Genomic DNA, 17511 nt, shown 5'->3' with positions numbered 1-17511 from the left:
GGATTTTGAATCGCCCGATTTTCACAAATAAGCATGTTTTGGAAAGCTAAGAGAAAGCTCAATCCGATTCTAAAACTGGATCATCTAAAATCTTCAATTCAAAATCTCAAAATCGTGAAGAAGAGAACGCCGTGTTTCTTATTTTGCTTGAAGTTTCCCAAAAATATATGAATCATATTGACTTGCTCCGATTAAATCCTTAACACCAAAATACTCTCTCAAACCTATAAATCACTCACAAATACATTAAACCACTAAAAATCACTCGAGAACGCGTGAAATTCAATTCACAAAAATAGGAGTTTAACACGTATAAAACGCATCTATCAAGAAGCACAAATCAAACATTGACTGCTACTTCCACTATAGAATAGGCAAAGTTCGTATATTGTTTTGAAACTATATTACATGGTGTTTGATTGAAGAGTTTTCATATTTTTGCTTAGAGTTGTCGACTCTATTTCTAGGCCACTAAAGTTACTGTGACAATTCACTGTTGTTTTTATGGCTAAAAATAACAAAAGTGAAAGTCAAAGCAAGCACATCGACATCAAGTATCTAGCCATAACAGAATGTGTTAAAGATGACAAAGTGGTCATCCAACACTTTAGCACTGATTTGATGATTGTCGATCCTTTAACTTAAGGCATGCCACCAAAAAAATTTAAGAATCGTGTAGAAAGCATGAGACTTGGTTCCATGATATAAGCTTTGGTTGTACAATACCTTTATTTTTTATAAACTCTTATTTCAATTTGATATTTTATCATATGGTTGTGCACATTCATTTTAATTTAACGAGAAATGTCGTTTAAGTGGACCTCTAATAAACATATGGTTTATTCACTAAAGGATAAAGGGCTATAAAGTCGAGTGACATGATATATAGTAATACATGGAAGATAATAGTCGCTCATAGAGAATCTATCGCCATGATGCATATATTTTGTTTCTTTTGATGTGAGCATTGGGTTATATATGGACCAAGTGAGAGAATGTAAGATTTTTTTTCCATATACATAATTAATTAATTAATATGGAAATAATCATCACTTATTATAGTCCATATATATGATAATTAACTCATTGATTCTAATCAAATCGCGCTTATATTAATGCCCGAAATCAAATCGTAATCCTTACGATCGTAATATTCTCTATTGATGGTTTGGAGCCTATAAATAAAAAAGATTTTGGGGTCCTTAAGCTCACTCACACATTCAGAAAACCAATATTATCTCAGGGTGAGAGCGAGAGCATAGAAGATCTTCGAAATAACTCGCCGGAGTCGGAGTCCAAAACTCGTTGGAAAACACAACAATGGTCGGAGGTAACTCGATCATTTTCGCTTCCGCTTTTGCATGTTCATGTGGTTAGAACACCTTTAATATGCGTAAAAGATTCTTACAATGATAGCTATGTTCAATAGTCCAAGAGTCATAACGTAATCCGCAGCAATATCACCATCACAAGACAATCATCATGAAAAACAATACCAACCCGACCATGAAAAACATCAGTGTCACAGTTATTTGAAGATCCATGAGAAGTTACACCCACTTTTTTGTCACTCAATACTAGATCTACATCAACTCCTTCGTTTCGAGAATGCGTACTTGTGGATCGGGATTATGGTTGTCATCATTCTGGTGGACTTGTATGATACCCACATTTTCCACTTTCATACACCTTTAGATAATTTTCAAAAGGACTTTTTATTTCAACTTTCTCGAGTTAGCTTCCTTATTTCAAAATTTTAGCTTCGTGTTGTATTTTAAGAGAGAATTTATTTCAATCTCTTATAAATTAAATTTAATTTACTTTTAATTAAAATAAATATAGAAGACAATTATAAGGATAAATTATATATTTCCCCCCTCAACTTTAACACCAATAACGATTCATCCCTCGATGTCTGAAAAGTTGCAAAACCGACCCTATAATCTTACATTGCAACGAATATAGTCCTTCTGTCAAATTTTGTTGACGGACATCCAATCATGAATCACGTTTTAGTCAGATTTTCACTTAATTTTTTTGTTAATACCTAAATACCCTCATTAAAAGTCAAATAAAAATAATTAATTTTATTTACTTCCTCTTTGTCTTGCTCTTCTTCTTCTCCACCCTAAACACCAAATAGGGCAAGCCAGCAAGAAAATTATGATTCGTATGAATTCATTGTTTTTTTTATTGATTCGTTTGCGAAAGATTGGTGCTAATTGATAAAAAAAAAAAAAAAATTATAAGAGTAATGGAATTATGGGGATTAGGTTTTGTTGCGCCGGAGACCGATTCGAGTTTGAGCGGAGTTTGATTGGGAAATAGATCGATGGAAAAACTCATGTTGGCTGCGATCTTGTTGCCTTTGAGAGACAAATAAGTCATTTCCGAGAATCCATTCGGAGACTTCGCAAAGCTTCTCGGGCTCCGACCGATGAGGACAAGGGTGAGGCCTTTCGGAGCAACGACGACGGTGACGATCAGCCAGATCCGACGGTGATGATTTTTGGACGAGGTTGTGTTTATGATTTCATTTTTTGATGCCAGAATAGCCGGAGGAGGAGCGAGAGTCATTGGCAGAGGCACTGAAAAGGTCAAGTCGAGCGACGGATGGGATGTGTTGATTGTTGCTAAGCTCAATTGGGCGAGGATGGTTTGGGTGACAAAGGCAATCATAACGATTAGGGGAAGGCAATAGAGAGCGAGCACGTCGTGGGTTCTTCAGTTCTGAAGCTTTCCACCGGACAGCACAAAATCGAGGCCTTCCGTCGTGTTTCCTTTGAACTGAAGAAAATGAGACGAAGAAGAGAGAGAGAGAGAGAGAGAGAGAGAGAGAGAGAGAGAGAGAGAGAGAGAGAGAGAGAGAGAGAGAGAGAGAGAAATGTTGTTTTAAGAAAATAAATTTAAATGTTTTTATTCCAAATAATTAAAGGAATAGGACGTAATAAGTTGTAAGCGTCAAATTAAAAGCATTAAACAAATTTCTCTATGTAATAAATATACATATATATATATATATATTATGAGAGATAATAATTATTATAAAAAAAAACATTTTATTTTTTAATTTTAATTTTTTGAACAGAATAATAATAATAAAAAGAAGGCAAAAATGAAAATACATTTTTACCCTTAATTGTTTAACACCGTTAAACAAATTTTAACAGAACGATCATGTTTGTTACGATGTAGGATTACAAGGTCAGTTTTGCAACTTTTCAGACATCAATGGGTGAATCGTTATTAGTGTTAAAGTTTAGGGGGAAAATATGTAATTTATCCCAATTATAACGTTGAATGACAACTATACACAAAACATGTGAAACATAAATTACTCTCATTGCTTAATGTGGGCTTTCGAAACTGCACTGAATCAGCCCCAAAATAGAACTAGAATTATGTTTCGGTATATGGTACCATTCAATTATGTTCACGTAATTATTTTTCCCGAGTATTAGAGTTTATTTTATTTTTAAATTTTAATATCATTGTTTTTAATTATTTATGAACAGCACCAACATTAAACGGAACGGAGTGTACAAATCGAGTTTAGTCGAATTTATAGTAGTGTCGAACCGAAATCTTCTGGGTCATTTGAAACCGGAATTTTCATAAGGCCCGATTAAAATTTCAAAGGCCCATAAAAATCTGATTAGACGGACATGATTGCTCAAAGAAATCACCTATAAATGCCTCCACTTGCTCTAATTTGGCCAATTAGTATTTGATAAAAAATAAAAAAAAAATTTAAAAAAAAATAGGCTTAGTATACTGTGAATCTTTTCTCAAATTAAGGTCCAAAATATTTCTTACTTAGATTTCAGCATTTTATTCCATTGACAAAATTAAAAGAGACCGACACACAGCTTGCACATCACACCTACTTACTAAGCCTAAAAAAAAGGGAAATGGCCGGATGTAGTAGTGTTTTCAATAGTTTGGACCAAAATATAGAGTTTCTTGTTTTGGACACTTTAAGTAGTTGCTTAAGTGAGCAAGTACATATTTGCCCTTGTCTTTATTTTTTGTTTTAAAAATACCTCATTAAACAATAGCGTCAGTTAATATTTCAAAACTCAAATGAAACTCATTTTCATCTTCTTGGTTCACGCTCTCTCATCTCTCCTCCGACTCTTTCTCTCTCTAAAACCCTCACCCACTTCGTCGAAATCGCGGAAATCCTCATCCACATCGTCGAAATCTCCAGGTTCGTTGCTAATCTCTCCTAAATATCTCAGGTTCGTTTCTAATCTTCATTATTCTTTCAAATCTCTACGAATCACCTTTTTTCAAACGCTAGATTGCAGAAAATGACGGTCAAAAAATGCGCGCCGGTTCGGAAGAATTCGAGGACGGCGAAGAAAGGTCCGACGCCGCTGAAGAAAAGTCTCTCCAGCGAAAAAGTCTTCCGCCAAGAAGCCAACAACGTCTCGTCGAGTGAAGAAACCAAAACTAGTCACTAAATTGTCGGCATCAAATTAAGATGAGACATCGCCATTTGAGCTCCGAAAACGAAAAGCAACTATAAATGAGGTACATTTCTTCACTTTGAGCATTTTGGGTAACTTTTTGATGGCATGCAAAGCTGAATTTGGGTTATTATTTATGTGATTGTAGAATTCTTTTATTTGCATTTTCTGTGTGTTGAAGATTTCATAGGTTATAATTTATGTTGTAGACATATATAGCTATAGTCACTAGAATTGTAGATGTTTATGTCTAGTGACTATAATTATAAATGTCTACAATTACATGTTTGTGTAGATATAGTTCTGGTGATATGAGGACTGTTTGTAGAGTTTTATGTTTTTTTTTTACATATGCAGGGATTTGTAAGATTTGTCCCCGAAGAAGAGATTGTGGACCACAACTTCATGTTCTTCGGCGCATTGGACAAGTTTGAGGAGACCATGTGGCGGTGAAACTTGCGACCGGCTACGAATCTGACGACGAGTTTCCGACATCTTTGGGCTGGGATTTTTATGTTTACATGAACTCCAATCTCAAACTATGAAGTTACTTTTAAAACTATGTTTTATATTTTTGTATGGTTTTGTATGACAATTTGAAGTTTGAATGCCTAAACATTGCTATATATTTTCGTATGTTTTTGTTTTTTTTATTATGACTGTATGGCTTCAGTATGCTCTTGTTTTGTTATGGCTGTGTCTACAGATGTGTACAGTGATGTCTACAATTGTGATGATTGTAGACATACATATCTACAATTTGAACTGATTGTAGACATTAAATGTCTACAATCACCACAATTGTAGACATAAATGTCTACAATCAGTTTAATTGTAGACAATGATGTCTACAATTTGAACAACTTCTATCATGTAATGCATTCAAGACGTAAAAAAGACATACAACTATAATAATTCAATTTTATCATTAACCCTGTCTCACTGAAATATAACATTGTAAATTCATCACCACCATAACACTTCAAAAATATCAGTTCAAACCAAAAATTGTCATTGCATTGCATTGAAATCATCTTCATTACATCATTACAAAACCCTTAAAACAGATACCTTAAAATCTGATTCGAGCAGCTATTATCTGACTAACCAAACTTATTCAGAGCATGTAAAAAACTACAACAATGACAATGACAACGAACAGAGCCATCTTCAGCTTGAAAATTTGAATTCGAAGTCCCGCATTCTCGGATTCTAACATGTTTTTCCTCCTCAGCAAACCGGGAATGATTTGCTTCGATCTATAGCACATTTCTGGGTCTATCCATTTGAAATACCCGCACCCACCATCATCCTGAGAAAACAAACACAAAGAGGTGACTTTTTGGCGAAAACAAAGACGCGATTCACAATCGTGATTCGAGAGATTACCTTTTTTGTGATGCAACCGTGGAACCTCCTTCCAGGATTCAAAATTGTCCACGAAGCGCACTCGCGAACAGGAATGCCACAGTAGCAAAGCTCTCACATGACTGCAAGATCGCGACTTGAAGTTAAGCAGACGAGAGAAATAAGAAGCAATTTGGGGTCCTTTTCTTATTTAGGGATTTCAAATTATTTTTCTCATTGAGTCCAGAGAAAGAGTTTGATGATTTATGCCGCCAATTCCCCTTGATATGTATAATTGTAATAAAAACTGTAATAAACGGTAGACTTATAAGTCTACAGTTAACAACAATTGTAGATATCGACGTCTACAGTTGTAGTAACTGTAGATCTATAATATCTACAATTGTTACAACTGACATTCCTGCATAGCAAAAACGCATATCTGATTGTTATTATCGTGTATGAAAAAAATTAAATGTCTACAATGAGACTATTTGTATACATGTATATCTACAATTACCCAATTGTAGATATACATGTCTACAATTCTTGTAATTGTAGACATATAGGTCTACAACTTCAGTTGTAATAAACGTATTAGTTTACAACAGCTGAAGGTGTACACCGATATGTCCACATTTACAAGAATTGTAGACATGTATATCTACAATTACAATAACGACGTATAACATGGACAGTCTACAATTTCAGAGACTGTAGACATGTATGTCTACAATTCAAGAACGCGAAAAAAACTCAAACGTCCAAAAACACAAAGAACAACACACAAACAAACCCAGAAACAAACAACACAGAGACGGCGGGTAATGGCACCAACAAACCCAGAACGACAAAGACCTAAAACCCAGACAACAAGCACACGAAAACAAAGATGACCGACGAAAAAAAGCTTTCTTTTAAGATGCACGAAGATGACGTTGAACAAACATGTTCTCCGAAACCCAGAAACTCAGAAACCCGACGAGGATGAACGAAAACCCAGAAACAAAAAGAGAGGAGAGAAGACGACGATGACGTTGACCGAAAGAAGCTTACTTTTAGACGAGGATGAGGTGGCCGGAGAGATGAGCTTCACTTCATAGACACGCAGCTCATGGAGGATGATGAAAGGAAGATGAAACGTCCTTCACACGCAGAGAAATAGAGAGGAGAGAGAGAGAGAGAGAGAGAGAGAGAGAGAGAGAGAGCTGTACATGGCACAATAAACAAGACCGTATTATTGAGCAAGTTTTGGTTTGGGGGCTTGAATGAACAAAATTACAAATTAAAGGGCAAACCCGGTATCAAACTATTATCTCTCCTCAAAACATTACTAAAAGTGTCCAAAAACATGCTACCTTATATTTTGGTCCAAATCATTGAAAACACTACTACATCCGGCCATTTCCCTAAAAAAAAACGAAATGAAAAAAATAAAAATAAAACAAAAACAGTAATCAATTACTTTTGCCGACGATAAAAGTCTTATCTCCCAGATAATCCGTTTTATCAACCACTAGGGCCTAAATAAATTTATTTATTCTCAAATCATATCCCCTGAATCTCTCGAGCTTAGTGATAATACAAATATTCACGCAAAGAAAGGCAATTTGCACCCATGTAATTCACTTTCTTTTTTTACCTTATATTAATCACGAGTTGTTGGTTCGTAATCCGTTTACAAAATTTCTCATTGATAAATAGCATAATCTTTGAAATCTATTTAAAGTTTCAACGATCGACAATTCTGTTACCACTATTATTAGTGTTTTATGGTTATATCTAAAATAAGAACGAAGCTTTATTCGTATTGGCGGATCTGATTCACAATTGTAATAAAAGCACATATTATTATACCATAAAATAGTGAAAGTAAAAACTTTTGTTTATTATTATGTTACGATCTCTTTTAGTTTTGGTCGTGACACGCGTCTATAATAATTAAAGAAGGAATATATCAATAGAGTGGTAATCTAATCATACATCTATTGAACTTTATATTTTACACCAGGCCATGATACAAAGTTTAAACAATCTCATAAACTTTTATAGCAATACTTGACTAAATCTAATTAACTCGGGGAATATAATAATTAAATGTTTTCACAAAGTCACCTAAGTGGACGGACCTCAGGGCTCAGAGTGCCAACTTTTGTCGTCTTTGCCATATTTCAAAAAAGAAAAAATTTTGTCGTCTTTCTTTCGTGGTCATTTTAAAATAGGAAAAAAGAAAACAACAAAAAGAAAATCACAAATTTAAATTTTAAAGATAAGAAAGTTCAGACTCATTCAGATATTTCCACAGAGATTCCTTCCACACTTAGCTAGCCACGAGCTCGCCACACTCCGTTCCCCACTACCTAATCTCTACCCTCCACGTGTCACATTATCAGACGGCTTACAATCCATCTCTATCCTCACCACAAGCCCCTTTTATTCACTCACTCCCTCTGTTATTTCCTCACATCTCCTTCTTCAATCTCCTTCTTTGTTCCAAATTCTCGACCCTTCTCTCTCTCTCTCTCTCTCTGTAAACATACCTGTCTGTTTGTGTATCTCTCTCGAACGAATCACCATGCTTCTCAAAGCTTCCATGGCTTCTAATTCCCTCGTCGGCCGGGAAAATCTGCTGTCGGCTCTGAACTCGCCGATGTCTATGTACTCGACCCTGCGATTCTCGCCGGAGAGAGTCGGATTCGCGGTTTCGGCGTCGAAGAGCGGGTCGAACCACCGTCCTATGACCGGCGTGGTCTTCGAGCCGTTTGAGGAGGTGAAGAAGGAGCTTGAACTCGTTCCAACCTTGCCTCAGGCCTCCATCGCTCGCCAGAAGTACAAAGACGAATGCGAAGCCGCCATTAACGAGCAAATCAAGTAGGTTTTTGTTCTGTCTCGTTTCTTTTTCCTTCGTATAGTTTCGTGTGTTTTCTTGAACGTTATTACAATTCATTTCTCTGATCATTTCTGCCTTGAAAAAACTGATTCTGTTTTTCAGTGTGGAATACAACGTCTCGTATGTTTACCACGCCATGTATGCCTACTTCGACAGAGACAACGTCGCGCTCAAAGGCCTGGCTAAGTAATACATTTTGAATTCCTGAATTCTTGATATTTTTTAATATTCTAGTCAAGCTTTTTGGATATTTACTGGTTTCTTATTTCTTGTTGCAGGTTCTTCAAGGAATCGAGTGAAGAAGAGAGAGAGCATGCTGAGAAATTAATGGAATATCAGGTCCTTGTGTTCGCATCGTTATCTTGCGTATTTGATTTATTTCATCTTCTGATGATTTCGAAAGAAGAAAAATAGATTGTGACTTTTTGTTGATTGATGTTACAGAACCTGAGGGGTGGGAAGGTGAAATTGCAGTCGATATTGATGCCTCTCTCTGAGTTTGATCATGCTGAGAAAGGAGATGCTTTATACGGTTAGTGTGTTTATTTGACCGGATTCTTATTTATTTTGTATTGATAAACTTGTGATTATTGTTTGGATCCTGTATTTTCAAGCACACAGCTGATCTCAATTTGATTTTTCTCATGTTCCTAGGTGATTCTTTGAAATGAAATGTAATTGTGATACTGACTTTTCTTTTGAGAAAATAAGGATAAGGATTGGGACTAAAAGTTGGTGAAGTAAATTGATATTAATTGCTAACATTAAGCACGATGTTACATTAGCATCCATTAACCATGTTAATTGTGTCCACTTGTTGAGAGAGAAGTGGTTGAAATGAATTAAATAAATGCTATATGGAACGTTGAATAAATCTTCACACATATTGCATCCGCTATATGATTGATCACATGATTGAGTTTTGTTCCATTCTATTCAATGTTTTTACAATTCACTTTTACCTCAGCAATGGAGCTTGCGCTTTCTCTGGAGAAGCTGACAAATGAGAAGCTGCTTCACTTGCACAGTGTAAGAGACATTTGCCACTTTTTTTTTTCATACTCTACTACATTACAAAGCAATATCATTATCATGAAGTATGGGACATTTGATATTTGACTATCAGGTTGCGGACCAGAACAATGATGTCCAACTTGCTGATTTCGTCGAGAGCGAATATCTGACCGAGCAGGTAAAATCCTTATTCCTCCTTACTGTCTTTCTCGATGGAGATGGGATTTAAATTATAAAAAGCGGACTTTGATCCTTCTCTAGGTGGAGTCCATCAAGCAGATCTCTGAATATGTTGCCCAGCTGAGGAGAGTTGGGAAAGGCCACGGTACTACTATATGTTCTTTTAACACACACACACACAAAAAAAAAAGCTTATGTTTGAATCGATTCTCGATGTCATTAACTCTAAATCGCGGTTCTGTGTTTGTTTAAATTTCCAGGAGTTTGGCACTTCGATCAGATGCTGCTCAAGGAAGATGCAGTGGCCGCTTGAAGTAGAGTCTGAATTCCCTTTTTTTTCTTTTTCCTTCTCTCTACTGTGTGTGTGGTTTTTCTTTAAGGCATATTGGTAGATCCACTAAAAGACATATGGATCGATGTTAGACTGAGATAATCAAAAGGCAGATCCTGTTTCTTTTCATTGTTAATACCCCCATCGCTGCGAAATCTATTGCTTTTGTCTTGTTGTTATTTGTGGTTGTGGATTGGTCTTCAAAGCTTGTCCACTACACTATTACCTAAGTTGAGTTTCTGTGTAATTTGACTACTTGGTTCCGTGACGCGTTTAAAGGAGACGTATATCACTTGATAATTGGCTGCTTCCGGGTCATACAATCTATCAGAATACGTAATTGTGGAATTGGGAGACTTTTAATCCTCGTGTATTGAGAGGGTGTACATGCCACGTACTTTCTGCGTATTAGTATGACATATCACAGACGTTGTCATTTAATTTTCAAATGTTATCAACAGAATATCTTCAAGGGGGAATTTCCTATGGGGGTTGGTCTGTTGTATCATCATATAGCACATGTTTTTTAACACACAATTGTATCATAGGGTTAAACCTAAAAAAATTTAGAGTAAAAACCTCAAAATTACAGCAACAAGCTTTCCAGCTTTCAAGGTCTTGTCCAGGCAAGATATGACGACAGAGGCGGTTTAGGAATGATGAATAAACCATAAGATATCTCATTAGTTTAGCACTATAAATTATGGTGCCCATCAGATCAGCATCCACCAATTATAAAACAAAGACAAGAAGATTAAAGAGTCTTAACAAGCATAAAAGAAAGGCCATGTTAATGGTGTCCATTTTTGCCCCTTTTATGGCCGTGCTGATTGCAGACCAAGTGTTGGAAGAAGCCTGCTACAAGTTTCACCAACAGGGTAGATCCCAATATTAAATAATATCTCTAGGCTGCAAGATAAGTATAGAATCCTATTTAAAAGGTTCTGAAGTTCTAAACGTCCCTCGGAACAAGAACTGAAGTCGCTTAATCTTTCTTTGATCAACACGAAACAATGACTTCGACCGCAATCTGACTGAAATCCAACTCACGGGAAGGGATTCCGTGAGTGAGACACATTATACCTTCACTTCATACACAATTTGCATTCATCGTTTCCCCAAAATAATGACAGTCTACTTTGTTACCCTTCTACAATATGGTCTCGGCCACCATAGGAGACCTACCAATTTTCAGCCATCACAAGAACAACCTTCATGCTATGATTCATAATCAACTGCATTCATCACATACACAAATGAGGTCGGAAATGGCGTTGGTCAAAAAATGAATAAGCAAATTGTCGTCTGGTTTTCAGCACTAGACAAACCTCAATCTCCATCTTAAGATTTCACAGTAACACTACCACCGGCTGTGATGGCAAAATTTGATTTGAAATCCAAAGATGTGAAAACTAAATCCATCATTAACATTACTAGTATCAAAGACAAAAAGAAAGGTAGCAAAATTTGGGAAATAAATCCATCAAAAAGGTTCACAACTATGAGGAATAATAAAAAAAACAAACACCAAACATGGGGTCTTTTAAGCTATTAAAGTACTTAGGCAGTGGCGGCGGCCTGGGCTGCGAGCCTCTTCTTGGCCTCCTCAAGGATGGTCAGCTTGATACCCTTGCCCTTGGGAAGAGTGATCCACGGCTTCGTTCCCTTTCCGATGGTGAACACGTTGCCCAGTCGGGTAGCGAATTCGTGGCCGGTCGAGTCCTGAATGTGGACCGTCTCGAAGCTCCCCTTTTGCTTCTCCCTGTTCTTGAGCACTCCAACACGCCCTCTGTTCCTTCCTCCGGTGACCATGACCACGTTGCCCACGTCAAACTTGATGAAGTCGACGATCTTGTTGTTCTCGAGGTCGAACTTGATGGTGTCGTTGGCCTTGATCAACGGGTCGGGGTAGCGGATGGTTCGCCCATCGTAGGTGTTCAGGTAAGGGATTCCCTTCTGCCCCAGCTGCACTGAACGGACTTTGCACAGCTTGTACTGCAGAAATGGAAAAAAAAAAAGTGGCGATCGATCAGAAAACGGGACTTCGATAAAATGGTGACTATGGAAAAATAAATTTCAGAAAAGCTCTACCTTTGCCTCCTCGTCCTTGACCGAGTGAAGGCGGAATCGACCCTTGGTGTCGTAAAGGAGACGGAAGTTCTCAGAGGTTTTGGGGATAGATATAACATCTGTTCAATTCACAAAATGAGCACAAGCAATTAACAGACTAGAGCCATAGAGAGAGTTGTTTGAACTATAAGCTTCTACTGAAACTTTGCAGCTTTTTTAACACCCTATAACCATGACATCGTCCATAACCTCACTATTGTCCAATAGCAGATTGAGTACTGAGATTATAAGAACCAGTTATCTTACCCATGAAACCAGCTGGGTAAGTCTTGTCGGTCTTAACTTTCCCGTCAACCATGACATGCCTTTGCATCAGAATAGCCTGAACTTCACGGTAGTTCAAAGCGTATTTCAATCTGTTTCGCAAGATGAGGATCAATGGCAAGCATTCCCTCGACTTGTGGGGTCCAGATGAAGGTTTGGGGGCCTATAAACACAAAAAAAAACATAAAGAAACTTCAGAGACATATTAGAAAACACTTTAAAACCCAAATACACATTCACCAACAGAATTAGAGTATATGCATATATATTTATGTTAATATAACTACAGACTTACGAATGCACCGCCAAGCTTGTCAAGCATCCAATGCTTGGGGGCATTGAGCCTCTTCAAATGCTTCTTCAAACCTCTCGCCTGACATAATCATCAAAAATCAAAGTATTAGAATATAAATTCACTAAATAGAGCAATAAAGTTAATCTTACGATGTATCAACCTATAAATCGGGCTAATACTTGACATAATCACAGATATCACTTGACGAGATAAAAAAAAAGATACATACCCTAATCATCTACAATGCAGAATTACAAAACTATCGCTAACCCTAGTTTGTCTGATCGCCAATTACATTTTAGCAATCTGAAAACCCTGCTTAGTATCCATTCTATGGCTGAGACTTCGCAAACAATTACAGAAAATACGCAGCAATAAAAATGAACGATTCAGATCTGAACATTACAAAACATTAACACGATTTATTTAAAAAAACAAAAACAAAAAACAACGAAGCAGTGACCCGTGATTCGTGATCATGTCTCGGTACACATGATGTGTGATATGTTTAGAAAACAGAAAATCGTAAAGAGAGAGTGAGAGGACGAACCATGATTGAGTTCTAAGCTTGGAGATCTCTGGAGGCGTTGAGTGGCCTCGGAGCTCTGTGCTAGGTGAGAAATAGGAAGAGAGGGTTCAACGATACCTTCGAAAACCCTAGAGCCATTTTGGAGGGGTTCATATGGTGGTGCTAGTTGGGCTTTATCTTGGGCTTTTATTTAATCATTGGGCCATTGTATATTCCAAGTTGGGCTCTTAGGGGTTCAATTATTATTTTTTATTTTTCGAAACGAAAGAAATGCATAATAAGTTATTTAAAAACTATACAACGTGTAGCATAATAAGTTGTGAGCACCTTTTTTTTTTTTTTTTACGAAGACGTTACCCTAGTAATCTTTATTGATTTTCTCAAGTTTTTTTTTTTATTTTATTCCTTCTTAATTTATATTTGAATAAAAAAATATTTTTTAAATAACAAATATTTATTTAAATTAAAATAAAGAGAACTAGACGTCAAAATGCCTGCATCCAAATCTCGATTTAGATTTGTTAATTAATCACAAATGTTCGTCATAAGATTAACCAATCAACTTGAATACATAACGTAGAGACAAAGATTAGTGAATAATCTTATTTTATTATTGATCGATAAGACAATATACGTTATTGATCCCAAAAACTTAAAGCACAAAGAATGATAGATGTAATTTTTCATACGAGGATCCTGTCCGTCAATTTAGATATAAGTCTTCATTTAGTCTCTAAATCAATTTTTAGCTGTCTATTCCGAAAGACACAATGTTATTGAATACATGTTATCCTCACGATGAGTGAATATGGTCTCATGCAAAGATTCGCTTATCCTTTGATTGTGTCCAAAAATGGCAATTTGAGACTTATATGTCCAATTTTTTAGCTAATTTCTTATGATTGATATCGGATTTGGAGGGCTTTTCTCGAGCTCGTTGCCTGAGTTTTAAGTGAGTAAGTCATGTGTTTCATAAAACTGTTAATGCATTTTTATTGAATAACATTCACAAGACACGTGATAAGATTGTGCCTTGACACATGTATCTCTTTCAAGATCCTCGAGATCATGTTTTCGTTGGTTTCGAGAGAGTTGTGACGAATTGGGGCGAATCTAAATGTCATTATCTCTAAGAGAACCTAATGGTTTGTGGGAAGGATGATTGGTTGCTTCCGTCGAGTCCTTTGAGGTCACGTTCTCATTGGTTTCGAGAGAGTCGTGATTAGATTGGGGCGAAACTCGATTCTCACTATCTCAAGAAAACCTAAGGATTGGTTATGAAGGTTGTTGGTTGTTGATTATGTCTTCTTCTCGTTGGATGGTGGATTTGGGCCTGCATCGCCTAAGAACAAACACAAAACAATGAAGTATTGGGGCATTGAGGGTTTTTCTCCGGTGCTCAAAATTAATTTTCTGTTATGATTTAATATAGTTTTTCTTTGTGAAGAATGATCTTGATGATTGATGAAAGTATTGAGAGGAGTGAACTCCCACAAAAAATGATGTTGAGGATGGTATTTATAGAGCAATTGAGAGGAGACCAAACGAGGTCGTGACAAGACCAAACGAGATCGTAACGAGGCCAAACGAGGCCATACACAATCGTTTTTTCTTATGAAAATAACGACATAACGATTATAAGTCCCGTTTATTTATTTTAAGGATTATGATGAAATACTACACAATCACTAATAAAAAAAACAACAATTATTTTAAGATAAACCCATTAAGTAGCCTTACTAATATGCACTGATATATAGAAATGCTTGTAACTTTAAGAGTTAATTACTTTTTTTTTAACATTAGTTTGGTTTAAATTGTCTTTAACTACATATACCATTTTTTAACACTGATAAACGAAGTTTGATTGTCATGGTATTTGATCGGCATTTCTTTGTCTTCATGCTTAGTCCCTCAGAGACCTGTTTTGGTTTCATTTTTCTAGAGTTTGATTTTATGATGTTGCATTTTTGTTTTAGTTGTGATTTTGCGCTTCCATATCTATATATTGTGTTTTTGTTTTTATAAAGATGGGGTAGCCATTTTTAATATTTTATCTATCGGTGTTTTGGTCGTACATGTACTCGCGTGTTGAGATTCATCCATTAATTAATTTTTATTAATTTAATTTATTGGATAACATTTGTGAGACACATGGCGAAGTGGAGACTTTTTACGTGCGTCACTTACGGTCATCATTATCATTTTTCTAACGGTCTCGAGAGCAGGCATGGCCCACCCATTAGGCACCTTAGGCCATTGTCTAGGGCCTCATAAATTTTGGGAGGAAAAAAAAGGCCCAATTTTAAAACATCAATATTAATGCCAACTTTTGAAAGTCCAACTTGTATTTCCGTCAGAAAAAAAAAGCGATGACTACTTTTAGGCCTGACTACTTTTATATATAATATTAGGCTTTTTAAAAATAAAAAAAATAAAAAAAACAAATAAAAAGCCCGTTGAAGTTGAAGCATCGGGAATTGGTAATGAAAGAAGCAACGTGCTAACTGCGACCCAATTCCGTTTTACTCGTTCTGCTATTGCTATTGCCTCAGAAGAAAAAATAAAGAATGAGGTTTGAATTGGAAAAAGCTTACTGGTGAAGAAAATAAGCATCGCGATCGTAAATTTGGAGAGTGAAAAAATCAGTTTCCTTCTTTTATTAATTTTTGTTTAAGGGTTTGATTTTTTTTTTAGGTTTTTATTCTTAGAGAGTTGTGATTTAGTTAGATTAATTCGTTTTTATTTTGTGTGTGTTAATTTGCTTTCTAAATGAAATCGATATAGAAAGAGGTGTTAACAAAAAATATAAATGAAAATCATGTAAATATTTATGATATGGGACAATGAAATGATATTGATAATAATTTTAGAGATATCCTAGTGGAAAAAGGTCCAATTAGAGAGACTGAAATTCAATATTCGAAAGATGAAAACGGTAGGCAATTTTCTTCTTCTTGCTATCGCAGGAAACTACAGAATGGAGAAAAAAACAATAGACGATGATTGATATTTAATAACAATAGTAATTTTTTTAAAAAGGCCTAATTTTTTTTATTTTCGTCTAAGGTCACGTAATATATAAGGCCGGCCCTGCTAGAGAGGGTCGTGACTAATTGGGCGGACTCAAAATATCACTACATCTAAATGATCCTTGTAATCGCGATGAAGACGACAAGAAGATCGTGGCGGATTGGGGTTAGACCTAAAAATCACTATCTTCAAGGGGCTATAAGAAAAAATCATAGAGGTGGTGGTCATCCCTCTTCATGTCTCTCTCTTGTTGGGTCATCGCTCTAGAGGATTAGAAGATAATTTATGGTCTGAAGATAACCTATCTCATTTACAATCACAACGATTCCATGCTCGGACAATTCGATTACGGTGTCCTGATTGTACGAATTCTCAAAATCAAAGATTCATTTATGCATAAGAAACTCAAAAGTGCGATCAATTTTGACCTAAGCACTTACTTGTGAAACACACACACACACAGAGATAGAGATAGATAGATAGATAGAGAGAGAGAGAGAGAGAGAGAGAGAGAGAGAGAGAGAGAGAGAGAGAGAGAGAGATTTTCATTATCTGGAGAATGAGAATGAGAGGAATCAGCGATGAAGGTCGTACCAGAGCCACCGGAAAAATGAGCTATAGCTTTTCAGGAGAGAGAGATTTGTTATTTTTTGTTTTGTTTTATAATAATAAAGAGAAATAATAGTTAATGATATTTTAATAATTTCACTCTTTTTTTCAAGCACGAGATGGACACATGTTTAAAATCGGCTATTTTGACATCAAAAATAACAGAAGGATTACACTTGAAAATTTATTTCTCATGGAAGAGTAAAAATGCAGTTTTTTTATGTTGATGATACAATCTGTTAAAGTGATCATAATTAAAGGGTCAAAAATGTTATTAATTCTAATAAAAGAATCTCGCATGCTTTGGGTTGAAAAAAAAATTCGGTAGGAGGACTTGAATGACATTTATTGTATTAAAGTACCGATGAACTCAATTTTGTATATATTTTATTTTTTTCATAAAAAGTGAAAGTAACA

General features: G+C 35.9%; 2 protein-coding genes across 3 annotated transcripts; one reads left to right on the top strand and one right to left on the bottom strand.

Annotated features, from left to right (window-relative positions):
* Positions 1-8280: 8280 nt before the first annotated feature.
* FER4 (ferritin 4) lies at positions 8281-10363 on the top strand. Of its 2 annotated transcripts, none has more exons than XM_089604330.1 (8): positions 8281-8690; positions 8812-8895; positions 8988-9048; positions 9154-9241; positions 9677-9738; positions 9848-9901; positions 9985-10048; positions 10164-10363. In XM_089604330.1, the coding sequence occupies exons 1-8, from the start codon at positions 8395-8397 to the stop codon at positions 10214-10216; spliced, it is 762 nt and encodes a 253-aa protein (XP_089460456.1). In that variant the 5' UTR covers positions 8281-8394; the 3' UTR covers positions 10217-10363. The 2 variants fall into 2 exon arrangements, with proteins under 2 accessions (XP_089460456.1, XP_089460455.1); XM_089604329.1 differs by having other exon boundaries at positions 8282-8690; positions 9836-9901.
* A 1275-nt stretch (positions 10364-11638) lies between these two features.
* On the bottom strand, positions 11639-13591 carry LOC149379694 (small ribosomal subunit protein eS4y). The gene is made up of 5 exons (XM_089604328.1): positions 13474-13591; positions 12924-13001; positions 12611-12791; positions 12326-12423; positions 11639-12229 (listed from the first exon to the last, which is right to left on the bottom strand). Exons 1-5 carry the CDS (start codon positions 13474-13476, stop codon positions 11795-11797), a joined length of 795 nt encoding a protein of 264 aa, XP_089460454.1. The 5' UTR covers positions 13477-13591; the 3' UTR covers positions 11639-11794.
* Positions 13592-17511: the final 3920 nt, after the last annotated feature.

This window comes from Urtica dioica, chromosome 12 (assembly GCF_054948205.1).
Source record: "Urtica dioica subsp. dioica isolate 48M chromosome 12, U.dioica_male_clone48M_v1_H2, whole genome shotgun sequence".
NCBI lineage: Eukaryota > Viridiplantae > Streptophyta > Magnoliopsida > Rosales > Urticaceae > Urtica > Urtica dioica.
The sequence above is the reverse complement of the archived record's forward strand: the minus strand, read 5'-3'. Positions and strand labels throughout refer to the sequence as shown.

Bases quoted from the DNA above. Each gene is read 5' to 3' on its own strand.
- FER4 (XM_089604329.1), top strand. From the start codon at position 8,395: ATGCTTCTCAAAGCTTCCATGGCTTCTAATTCCCTCGTCGGCCGGGAA. The intron at 8,691-8,811 runs GTAGGTTTTTGT...TCTGTTTTTCAG, and splicing joins GCCATTAACGAGCAAATCAA to TGTGGAATACAACGTCTCGT. The intron at 9,242-9,676 runs GTTAGTGTGTTT...CTTTTACCTCAG, and splicing joins GAAAGGAGATGCTTTATACG to CAATGGAGCTTGCGCTTTCT.
- LOC149379694 (XM_089604328.1), bottom strand. The intron at 12,792-12,923 runs GTAAGTCTGTAG...TTGTGTTTATAG, and splicing joins ACAAGCTTGGCGGTGCATTC to GCCCCCAAACCTTCATCTGG. The intron at 12,424-12,610 runs GTAAGATAACTG...TGAATTGAACAG, and splicing joins TTACCCAGCTGGTTTCATGG to ATGTTATATCTATCCCCAAA.